The sequence below is a fragment of the Rhinoderma darwinii genome, chromosome 2 (genome assembly GCF_050947455.1).
Source record: "Rhinoderma darwinii isolate aRhiDar2 chromosome 2, aRhiDar2.hap1, whole genome shotgun sequence".
NCBI lineage: Eukaryota > Metazoa > Chordata > Amphibia > Anura > Rhinodermatidae > Rhinoderma > Rhinoderma darwinii.
In genome coordinates, this window is record NC_134688.1 from 481,181,918 (window position 1) to 481,197,106 (window position 15,189).

At 39.5% G+C, this 15,189-nt stretch overlaps 1 protein-coding gene across 4 annotated transcripts in view; it reads right to left on the reverse strand.

Moving 5' to 3' along the window:
- Positions 1-15,189, reverse strand: part of CD58 (CD58 molecule) — an 84,776-nt gene that overhangs the window by 17,384 nt on the left and 52,203 nt on the right. For all 4 annotated transcript variants that reach the window (XM_075854736.1, XM_075854735.1, XM_075854734.1 and 1 more), the window contains 2 exons: positions 9,506-9,763; positions 8,185-8,271 (listed from right to left, as the gene is read on the reverse strand). In XM_075854736.1, the coding sequence (XP_075710851.1) occupies positions 8,185-8,271; positions 9,506-9,763 (345 nt within the window). The remainder of the gene's footprint in view (positions 1-8,184; positions 8,272-9,505; positions 9,764-15,189) is intronic.

The window sequence follows — 15,189 nt, forward strand, 5'->3', positions numbered from 1 at the left end:
AGATATACACATATAACCACAGCAATATACCAGATATACACATATACCCACAACATTATACCAGATATACACATATACCCACAACATTATACCAGATATACACATATAACCACCACAATATCCCAGATATACACATATACCCACAACAATATACCAGATATACACATATACCCACAACAATATCCCAGATATACACATATAACCACAGCAATATCCCAGATATACACATATAACCACAGCAATATACCAGATATACACATATAACCACAGCAATATACCAGATATACACATATACCCACAACAATATCCCAGATATACACATATAACCGCAACAATATACCAGATATACACATATACCCACAACATTATACCAGATATACACATATACCCACAACAATATACCAGATATACACATATACCCGCAACAATATACCAGATATACACATATACCCACAACAATATACCAGATATACACATATACCCACAACAATATACCAGATATACACATATACCCACAGCAATATCCCAGATATACACATATAACCACCACAATATCCCAGATATACACATATAACCACAACAATATACCAGATATACACATATACCCACAACAATATACCAGATATACACATATACCCACAACAATATACCAGATATACACATATAACCACAACAATATACCAGATATACACCTATAACCACAGCAATATCCCAGATATACACATATAACCACAACAATATACCAGATATACACATATACCCACAACAATATACCAGATATACACATATACCCACAACAATATACCAGATATACACATATAACCACAACAATATACCAGATATACACCTATAACCACAGCAATATCCCAGATATACACATATAACCACAACAATATACCAGATATACACATATACCCACAGCAATATCCCAGATATACACATATACCCACAACAATATACCAGATATACACATATACCCACAACAATATACCAGATATACACATATACTCACAACAATATACCAGATATACACATATACCCACAACAATATACCAGATATACACATATACCCACAACAATATCCCAGATATACACATATACCCACAACAATATCCCAGATATACACATATAACCACAACAATATCCCAGATATACACATATACCCACAACAATATACCAGTTATACACATATACCCACAACAATATACCAGATATACACATATACCCACAACAATATACCAGATATACCAGATATACACATATACCCACAACAATATCCCAAATATACACATATACCCACAACAATATCCCAGATATACACATATACCCACAACAATATACCAGATATACACATATACCCACAACAATATACCAGATATACACATATACCCACAACAATATACCAGATATACCAGATATACACATATACCCACAACAATATACCAGATATACACATATACCCACAACAATATCCCAGATATACACATATACCCACAACAATATCCCAGATATACACATATACCCACAGCAATATACCAGATATACACATATACCCACAACAACATACCAGATATACACATATACCCACAACAATATCCCAGATATACACATATACCCACAACAATATCCCAGATATACACATATACCCACAACAATATCCCAGATATACACATATACCCACAACAATATCCCAGATATACACATATACCCACAGCAATATACCAGATATACACATATACCCACAGCAATATACCAGATATACACATATACCCACAGCAATATACCAGATATACACATATACTCACAACAATATACCAGATATACACATATACCCACAACAATATACCAGATATACACATATAACCACAGCAATATACCAGATATACACATATACTCACAACAATATACCAGATATACACATATACCCACAGCAATATACCAGATATACACATATAACCACAGCAATATACCAGATATACACATATACCCACAACAATATCCCAGATATACACATATACCCACAACAATATCCCAGATATACACATATACCCACAGCAATATACCAGATATACACATATACCCACAACATTATACCAGATATACACATATACCCACAGCAATATACCAGATATACACATATACCCACAACATTATACCAGATATACACATATAACCACCACAATATCCCAGATATACACATATACCCACAACAATATACCAGATATACACATATACCCACAACAATATCCCAGATATACACATATAACCACAGCAATATACCAGATATACACATATAACCACAACAATATCCCAGATATACACATATAACCACAACAATATCCCAGATATACACATATACCCACAACAATATCCCAGATATACACATATAACCACAGCAATATACCAGATATACACATATAACCACAGCAATATACCAGATATACACATATAACCACCACAATATCCCAGATATACACATATAACCACAACAATATACCAGATATACACATATAACCACAGCAATATACCAGATATACACATATAACCACAACAATATCCCAGATATACACATATAACCACAACAATATACCAGATATACACATATAACCACAACAATATCCCAGATATACACATATACCCACAACAATATACCAGATATACACATATACCCACAGCAATATCCCAGATATACACATATACCCACAACAATATACCAGATATACACATATACCCACAACAATATACCAGATATACACATATACTCACAACAATATACCAGATATACACATATACCCACAACAATATACCAGATATACACATATACCCACAACAATATCCCAGATATACACATATACCCACAACAATATCCCAGATATACACATATAACCACAACAATATCCCAGATATACACATATACCCACAACAATATACCAGATATACACATATACCCACAACAATATACCAGATATACACATATACCCACAACAATATACCAGATATACCAGATATACACATATACCCACAACAATATACCAGATATACACATATACCCACAACAATATACCAGATATACACATATACCCACAACAATATACCAGATATACACATATACCCACAGCAATATCCCAGATATACACATATACTCACAACAATATACCAGATATACACATATACCCACAACAATATACCAGATATACACATATACTCACAACAATATACCAGATATACACATATACCCACAGCAATATACCAGATATACACATATACCCACAACAACATACCAGATATACACATATACCCACAACAATATACCAGATATACACATATACCCACAACAATATACCAGATATACCAGATATACACATATACCCACAACAATATACCAGATATACACATATACCCACAACAACATACCAGATATACACATATACCCACAACAATATACCAGATATACACATATACCCACAACAATATACCAGATATACCAGATATACACATATACCCACAACAATATACCAGATATACACATATACCCACAACAATATCCCAGATATACACATATACCCACAACAACATACCAGATATACACATATACCCACAACAATATACCAGATATACACATATACCCACAACAATATACCAGATATACACATATACCCACAACAATATACCAGATATACACATATACCCACAACAATATACCAGATATACACATATACCCACAACAATATACCAGATATACACATATACCCACAACAATATACCAGATATACACATATACCCACAACAATATCCCAGATATACACATATACCCACAACAATATACCAGATATACACATATACCCACAACAATATACCAGATATACACATATAACCACAACAATATACCAGATATACACATATACCCACAACAATATCCCAGATATACACATATACCCACAGCAATATCCCAGATATACACATATACCCGCAACAATATCCCAGATATACACATATACCCACAACATTATACCAGATATACACATATACCCACAACAATATACCAGATATACACATATACCCGCAGCAATATACCAGATATACACATATAACCACAGCAATATACCAGATATACACATATAACCACAACAATATCCCAGATATACACATATACCCACAACAATATACCAGATATACACATATACCCACAACAATATACCAGATATACACATATACCCACAGCAATATCCCAGATATACACATATACCCGCAACAATATCCCAGATATACACATATACCCACAACAATATACCAGATATACACATATACCCACAACAATATCCCAGATATACACATATACCCACAACAATATACCAGATATACACATATACCCACAACAATATCCCAGATATACACATATAACCACAGCAATATCCCAGATATACATATATAACCACAGCAATATACCAGATATACACATATACCCACAGCAATATACCAGATATACACATATACCCACAACAATATACCAGATATACACATATACCCACAACAATATACCAGATATACACATATACCCACAACAATATACCAGATATACACATATACCCACAACAATATACCAGATATACACATATACCCACAACAATATACCAGATATACACATATACCCACAGCAATATACCAGATATACACATATAACCACAGCAATATACCAGATATACACATATACCCACAACAATATACCAGATATACACATATACCCACAACAATATACCAGATATACACATATACCCACAACAATATCCCAGATATACACATATACCCACAACAATATACCAGATATACACATATACCCACAACAATATCCCAGATATACACATATACCCACAGCAATATACCAGATATACACATATACCCACAACAATATCCCAGATATACACATATAACCACAACAATATCCCAGATATACACATATAACCACAACAATATACCAGATATACACATATACCCACAACAATATCCCAGATATACACATATACCCACAACAATATCCCAGATATACACATATACCCACAACAATATACCAGATATACACATATACCCACAACAATATACCAGATATACACATATACCCACAACAATATCCCAGATATACACATATACCCACAACAATATCCCAGATATACACATATACCCACAGCAATATACCAGATATACACATATAACCACAACAATATACCAGATATACACATATACCCACAACAATATCCCAGATATACACATATACCCACAGCAATATCCCAAATATACACATATACCCACAACAATATACCAGATATACACATATAACCACAACAATATCCCAGATATACACATATAACCACAACAATATACCAGATATACACATATACCCACAGCAATATCCCAGATATACACATATACCCACAACAATATACCAGATATACACATATACCCACAACAATATACCAGATATACACATATACCCACAACAATATACCAGATATACACATATACCCACAACAATATACCAGATATACACATATACCCACAACAATATACCAGATATACACATATACCCACAACAATATACCAGATATACACATATACCCACAACAATATACCAGATATACACATATACCCACAACAATATACCAGATATACACATATACCCACAACAATATACCAGATATACACATATACTCACAACAATATACCAGATATACACATATACCCACAGCAATATACCAGATATACACATATAACCACAGCAATATCCCAGATATACACATATACCCACAGCAATATACCAGATATACACATATACCCACAACAATATACCAGATATACACATATAACCACAACAATATCCCAGATATACACATATAACCACAACAATATACCAGATATACACATATACCCACAGCAATATCCCAGATATACACATATACCCACAACAATATACCAGATATACACATATACCCACAACAATATACCAGATATACACATATACCCACAACAATATACCAGATATACACATATACCCACAACAATATACCAGATATACACATATACCCACAACAATATACCAGATATACACATATACCCACAACAATATACCAGATATACACATATACCCACAACAATATACCAGATATACACATATACCCACAACAATATACCAGATATACACATATACCCACAACAATATACCAGATATACACATATACTCACAACAATATACCAGATATACACATATACCCACAACAATATACCAGATATACACATATACCCACAACAATATACCAGATATACACATATACTCACAACAATATACCAGATATACACATATACCCACAACAATATACCAGATATACACATATACCCACAACAATATACCAGATATACACATATACCCACAACAATATACCAGATATACACATATACCCACAACAATATACCAGATATACACATATAACCACAACAATATACCAGATATACACATATACCCACAACAATATACCAGATATACACATATACCCACAACAATATACCAGATATACACATATACCCGCAACAATATCCCAGATATACACATATAACCACAGCAATATACCAGCGGCAACCGAACCCCCCAAACTACACGTGTCTCATCAGGAGGAGCGTACTGGACCGAGGCAGCTGCTACCAAACTATTACAAGGACATCACGCGATAAAAAAGGACGAGCGTGCGGCTGGATTCACACTCAGCGTTTTGCTGCATTTTTATACGTTTTTCAGGCGCTTTTTTCCATAATCTTCTCTATGGGACTTTAAAAAAGCCATAAAAAATGCACGTTACGTGTTAATATCGCTGACTTTTTTACAAGCGTTTTTTTTAATGCAGTTTAAATGGCCAGAAAACGTGTGTGTGAAAGACGCCCAAATCCTTCCACCTCTAATAACACCGAAGTTGAGAACAATAAGGGTAGGAACGCACCGCGGAGTCAGGACGAATATGAAGCGTAAAACTACACAGCGTATCCGCCGTGGCTGCCGCTGGGGATTCAGTCTGAAAAACCGCAGCAAATCACGATGTGGTTTTTCGGGCAGCCTGTCCGCTGTGGAAATGGAAAAAAAACATTCAAACTTACCATGGCGACGCGTCTCTCTCTTCTGAGCGCAGCTCGGCCTCCTGGGAGGACGCTGTAGTCCATGTAACTCCCATAGCCTTTGATTGGCTGCAGGAGTCACATGGGATGAAACGTCATCCCAGGAGGCCGCGCTGCGCTACAGCCGGGGGGGGGGGGGGGGGGGGAGTATGAGCTTCATTGATCATTTTCAGATTATAATCTGCAGTGTTCACCCTGTGTCTGTTCCTACCCTTAAGGGCCTGTTCACACACAATTCTGCCTCGAAAAATCAGCTCCAGTTATTTTGAAGTGGTTTTGCACCACACGCGTCTTTTTGCCGGGATTTTTTTTTTTAGCTATGTCTTCAACAGACGGAGGGAATAACCGCGAGTGTTTTTTGCCGAAAAACGCGTCAAACACGTCAAAAAACGTGGCAAGAAAACGTCTTATTTTCATCTCCCATTGATTTCAGTGGGGTTTTTGAGATGGAAACTGCTCAAGATACGGCATATCGTGTCTTTTTCCCACGAGCGGTTTCCACAGCAAAGAATCTCTGTGTGAACAGGGCCTAAATAATATAAGAGACTTAGAGTTAAAATGAAAGGTATGTTCACACGGAGCTTTTTCAGGCATATTTCAAAGCGCAAAACAGTCGCATTACGCTCCAAAATACGCCTTGAGAACGGCTCCGCACAGCAGATCATGGTTCTCGTAGTGCATGCGAGGTGTCAGTTTAGGAAGCGGTTTAAAAAAACAAAGGTGTAAAATTCCGCCGGGTATAAGAGAGGGAAGCGTCACTTCTTTTTTGAGGCCGATTTGGACCATTTCCCATGGACAACGCCAAAAACACTTTGAAGAAACACTTAAAAAACATTTGGAGGATTCCTCGTGAGAAGAGTCCCGTATTTCTCTGCTTCATAGACGTCATGTGAACATAACCCTCAGCGGTCCTAGCGGGGACAGACGTGGGCAGTGCAGGGGTTAAACGCCCGCTCTACGGCCAATCACTTGCCAAGAATAGAGGGACGTCTTCTAGGATGAGATCTGCTCCGGCTGTGGCGGTTTTATTACCTGTAGTGCCGTCTCCGCTCTCTGTAGATTGCGTTTTCACCGATCTCTTAATCTGGAGTTCAGTTTCTGCATTCCCCAGATCAAGTACTGCAAAATAATGAGAATAAAGAATTAGAGGCCAGACACGGGGGAGGAGAGGCTGCGGACACCGGGGCAGGAGAGGCTGCGGACACCGGGGCAGGAGAGGCTGCGGACACCGGGGCAGGAGAGGCTGCGGACACCGGGGCAGGAGAGGCTGCGGACACCGGGGCAGGAGAGGCTGCGGACACCGGGGCAGGAGAGGCTGCGGACACCGGGGCAGGAGAGGCTGCGGACACCGGGGCAGGAGAGGCTGCGGACACCGGGGCAGGAGGTCAGCGCTGAGAACAACCCCCAGCAACCAATGGAATTGTGTGTGGAAATTTTTCTATTTAACTCAATGGGGCTGCAAAACCCGCAACTGAAAGCCGAGTGATGCGACTTGTGGCGGAATCGCAGCTCAGGAAAAAAAGAAAAAATCCTACTTACCCAGAACTCCCTCCTCCTTCCTGCAGTCCGGCCTCCTGGGATGGCGTTTCACCCCATGTGACTTCCGCTGCCAATCACAGACTGCAGCGTCATTATAGAAAGCCGGACTATGCACAGTAGAGAGGGAGGGGCCAAGTATAAACGGTTTGTTTTTCAGCGCTGCTTTTCACAGCAGAAATTTTGCCCGAAAAAACACTCCATAATAGACTTAGATCAGGAAATCAGAAGACGCGCCAAATTTATGACCGTCACATCGTGCCAGACACTTTCCTCTTCCTTATATCAATTGGCTGATTTTTTTTCTCGGAAAAAGCCAATCAGAAACCAAGCGACTCACTGCTCACCCGGGCTCTTCTGCGGTTTGGTTTTACCGATCAGTTGGGTCTCAGTGCTCGCACCCCCACCAATCAGAACTTCTGACACGTCACTATGACATATGTGTGTATTTGTGTCGCTATGCCATGTCAGAAGTTTTCTGAAAGTTTAGTTACCCTATAAAAATTCTAAAGAAACGTTTTGTAGCCAGGATGATATCAGCGTCCACAGTCTGTCCATCTCCAGCAGACGGCGATCGTATGATCATCATCTGATCTGAGGGATGGACCGGATTACGGAGAGGGAAACGAACAATCCGGTCTCTACCACAATCCTCAGAATAGTTCAATTACCACCCAAAAATGTGCAAACAAGAAAGGACGAACCAACGTCAACCATCGCGTCCAGACTCGTCATTACACAACGGTGCTGCATAGAGAAAAACCGCACGTTACGGGACCGGGGGTGTAAGAGGCTTCCAGCGCAGACACATACGCACCACGAAGACCGAACTCAGAGCGGACAGAACTTTCATCAGACTGCCGGACATCAGCGTGATATATCCCATCATGTCCCGACATGAGCTCCATCCTCAGAGACCCCTTATATAACGACAGTCCTTCAGCCACAGGATCGGAGCCGCAGGTCACGGTCAGAAGATCTCCGCCATCTTTTCTCCAGATTATTCTCTCAGCATTCTCAGCGTTGGGGATATTCAGACGCAGCTCATTCTTTACAGGATAAACCAGGACAACCCCTGAGGACAAGAGAAGAAAACGTCATTATACCGGAGAGTAACATCATCAGACACTGTCATTATACCGGAGAGTAACATCATCAGACACCGTCATTATACCGGAGAGTAACATCATCAGACACCGTCATTATACCGGAGAGTAACATCATCAGACACTGTCATTATACCGGAGAGTAACATCATCAGACACTGTCATTATACCGGAGAGTAACATCATCAGACAGTGTCATTATACCGGAGAGTAACATCATCAGACACCGTCATTATACCGGAGAGTAACATCATCAGACACCGTCATTATACCGGAGAGTAACATCATCAGACACCGTCATTATACCGGAGAGTAACATCATCAGACACCGTCATTATACCGGAGAGTAACATCATCAGACACTGTCATTATACCGGAGAGTAACATCATCAGACACCGTCATTATACCGGAGAGTAACATCATCAGACACCGTCATTATACCGGAGAGTAACATCATCAGACACCGTCATTATACCGGAGAGTAACATCATCAGACACTGTCATTATACCGGAGTAACATCATCAGACACTGTCATTATACCGGAGAGTAACATCATCAGACACTGTCATTATACCGGAGAGTAACATCATCAGACACTGTCATTATACCGGAGAGTAACATCATCAGACACTGTCATTATACCGGAGAGTAACATCATCAGACACCGTCATTATACCGGAGAGTAACATCATCAGACAGTGTCATTATACCGGAGAGTAACATCATCAGACACTGTCATTATACCGGAGAGTAACATCATCAGACACCGTCATTATACCGGAGAGTAACATCATCAGACACTGTCATTATACCGGAGAGTAACATTATCAGACACCGTCATTATACCGGAGAGTAACATCATCAGACACTGTCATTATACCGGAGAGTAACATTATCAGACACTGTCATTATACCGGAGAGTAACATCATCAGACACCGTCATTATACCGGAGAGTAACATCATCAGACACTGTCATTATACCGGAGTAACATCATCAGACACTGTCATTATACCGGAGAGTAACATCAGACAGTGTCATTATACCGGAGAGTAACATCATCAGACACCGTCATTATACCGGAGAGTAACATTATCAGACAGTGTCATTATACTGGAGAGTAACATCATCAGACACTGTCATTATACTGGAGAGTAACATCATCAGACAGTGTCATTATACCGGAGAGTAACATCATCAGACACTGTCATTATACCGGAGAGTAACATCATCAGACAGTGTCATTATACCGGAGAGTAACATCATCAGACAGTGTCATTATACCGGAGAGTAACATCAGACAGTGTCATTATACCGGAGAGTAACATTATCAGACACTGTCATTATACCGGAGTAACATCATCAGACACTGTCATTATACCGGAGAGTAACATCAGACAGTGTCATTATACCGGAGTAACATCATCAGACACTGTCATTATACCGGAGAGTAACATCATCAGACACCGTCATTATACCGGAGAGTAACATCATCAGACAGTGTCATTATACCGGAGAGTAACATCATCAGACAGTGTCATTATACCGGAGAGTAACATCAGACAGTGTCATTATACCGGAGAGTAACATCATCAGACAGTGTCATTATACCGGAGAGTAACATCAGACAGTGTCATTATACCGGAGAGTAACATCATCAGACAGTGTCATTATACCGGAGTAACATCATCAGACACTGTCATTATACTGGAGAGTAACATCATCAGACACCGTCATTATACCGGAGAGTAACATCATCAGACAGTGTCATTATACCGGAGAGTAACATCATCAGACACTGTCATTATACCGGAGAGTAACATCATCAGACACTGTCATTATACCGGAGAGTAACATCATCAGACACCGTCATTATACTGGAGAGTAACATCATCAGACAGTGTCATTATACCGGAGAGTAACATCATCAGACAGTGTCATTATACCGGAGAGTAACATCATCAGACACTGTCATTATACCGGAGTAACATCATCAGACACTGTCATTATACTGGAGAGTAACATCATCAGACAGTGTCATTATACCGGAGAGTAACATCATCAGACACCGTCATTATACCGGAGAGTAACATCATCAGACACTGTCATTATACTGGAGAGTAACATCATCAGACAGTGTCATTATACCGGAGAGTAACATCATCAGACACTGTCATTATACCGGAGAGTAACATCATCAGACACCGTCATTATACCGGAGTAACATCATCAGACACTGTCATTATACCGGAGAGTAACATCATCAGACACTGTCATTATACCGGAGAGTAACATCATCAGACACCGTCATTATACCGGAGAGTAACATCATCAGACACTGTCATTATACCGGAGAGTAACATCATCAGACAGTGTCATTATACCGGAGAGTAACATCATCAGACACCGTCATTATACCGGAGAGTAACATCATCAGACACCGTCATTATACCGGAGAGTAACATCATCAGACACTGTCATTATACCGGAGAGTAACATCATCAGACAGTGTCATTATACCGGAGAGTAACATCATCAGACACTGTCATTATACCGGAGAGTAACATCATCAGACACCGTCATTATACCGGAGAGTAACATCATCAGACACCGTCATTATACCGGAGAGTAACATCATCAGACACTGTCATTATACCGGAGAGTAACATCATCAGACAGTGTCATTATACCGGAGAGTAACATCATCAGACACTGTCATTATACCGGAGAGTAACATCATCAGACACTGTCATTATACCGGAGAGTAACATCATCAGACAGTGTCATTATACCGGAGAGTAACATCATCAGACAGTGTCATTATACCGGAGAGTAACATCATCAGACAGTGTCATTATACCGGAGAGTAACATCATCAGACAGTGTCATTATACCGGAGAGTAACATCATCAGACACTGTCATTATACCGGAGAGTAACATCATCAGACACTGTCATTATACCGGAGAGTAACATCATCAGACACTGTCATTATACCGGAGAGTAACATCATCAGACACTGTCATTATACCGGAGAGTAACATCATCAGACACTGTCATTATACCGGAGAGTAACATCATCAGACACTGTCATTATACCGGAGAGTAACATCATCAGACACCGTCATTATACCGGAGAGTAACATCATCAGACACTGTCATTATACCGGAGAGTAACATTATCAGACACCGTCATTATACCGGAGAGTAACATCATCAGACACTGTCATTATACCGGAGAGTAACATTATCAGACACTGTCATTATACCGGAGAGTAACATCATCAGACACTGTCATTATACCGGAGAGTAACATTATCAGACACTGTCATTATACCGGAGTAACATCATCAGACACTGTCATTATACCGGAGAGTAACATCAGACAGTGTCATTATACCGGAGAGTAACATCATCAGACAGTGTCATTATACCGGAGAGTAACATCATCAGACAGTGTCATTATACCGGAGAGTAACATCAGACAGTGTCATTATACCGGAGAGTAACATCATCAGACACTGTCATTATACCGGAGAGTAACATCATCAGACAGTGTCATTATACCGGAGTAACATCATCAGACACTGTCATTATACTGGAGAGTAACATCATCAGACACCGTCATTATACCGGAGAGTAACATCATCAGACAGTGTCATTATACCGGAGAGTAACATCATCAGACACTGTCATTATACCGGAGAGTAACATCATCAGACACTGTCATTATACCGGAGTAACATCATCAGACACTGTCATTATACCGGAGAGTAACATCATCAGACACTGTCATTATACCGGAGAGTAACATCATCAGACAGTGTCATTATACCGGAGAGTAACATCAGACACTGTCATTATACTGGAGAGTAACATCATCAGACAGTGTCATTATACCGGAGAGTAACATCATCAGACACCGTCATTATACCGGAGAGTAACATCATCAGACACTGTCATTATACCGGAGAGTAACATCAGACACTGTCATTATACCGGAGAGTAACATCATCAGACAGTGTCATTATACTGGAGAGTAACATCATCAGACACTGTCATTATACCGGAGAGTAACATCATCAGACAGTGTCATTATACCGGAGAGTAACATCATCAGACAGTGTCATTATACCGGAGAGTAACATCATCAGACAGTGTCATTATACCGGAGAGTAACATCATCAGACAGTGTCATTATACCGGAGAGTAACATCATCAGACAGTGTCATTATACCGGAGAGTAACATCATCAGACACTGTCATTATACCGGAGAGTAACATCATCAGACACCGTCATTATACCGGAGAGTAACATCATCAGACACTGTCATTATACCGGAGAGTAACATCATCAGACACCGTCATTATACTGGAGAGTAACATCATCAGACACTGTCATTATACCGGAGAGTAACATCATCAGACACCGTCATTATACCGGAGAGTAACATCATCAGACACCGTCATTATACTGGAGAGTAACATCATCAGACACTGTCATTATACCGGAGAGTAACATCATCAGACACTGTCATTATACCGGAGAGTAACATCATCAGACACTGTCATTATACCGGAGTAACATCATCAGACAGTGTCATTATACCGGAGAGTAACATCATCAGACAGTGTCATTATACCGGAGAGTAACATCATCAGACACTGTCATTATACCGGAGAGTAACATCATCAGACACTGTCATTATACCGGAGAGTAACATCATCAGACAGTGTCATTATACCGGGGAGTAACATCATCAGACAGTGTCATTATACCGGAGAGTAACATCATCAGACACTGTCATTATACCGGAGTAACATCATCAGACACTGTCATTATACCGGAGTAACATCATCAGACACTGTCATTATACCGGAGAGTAACATCATCAGACACTGTCATTATACCGGAGAGTAACATCATCAGACACTGTCATTATACCGGAGAGTAACATCATCAGACACTGTCATTATACCGGAGAGTAACATCATCAGACACTGTCATTATACCGGAGAGTAACATCATCAGACACCGTCATTATACCGGAGAGTAACATCATCAGACACCGTCATTATACCGGAGAGTAACATCATCAGACACCGTCATTATACCGGAGAGTAACATCATCAGACAGTGTCATTATACCGGAGAGTAACATCATCAGACAGTGTCATTATACCGGGGAGTAACATCATCAGACAGTGTCATTATACCGGAGAGTAACATCATCAGACACTGTCATTATACCGGAGTAACATCATCAGACACTGTCATTATACCGGAGTAACATCATCAGACACTGTCATTATACCGGAGAGTAACATCATCAGACACTGTCATTATACCGGAGAGTAACATCATCAGACACTGTCATTATACCGGAGAGTAACA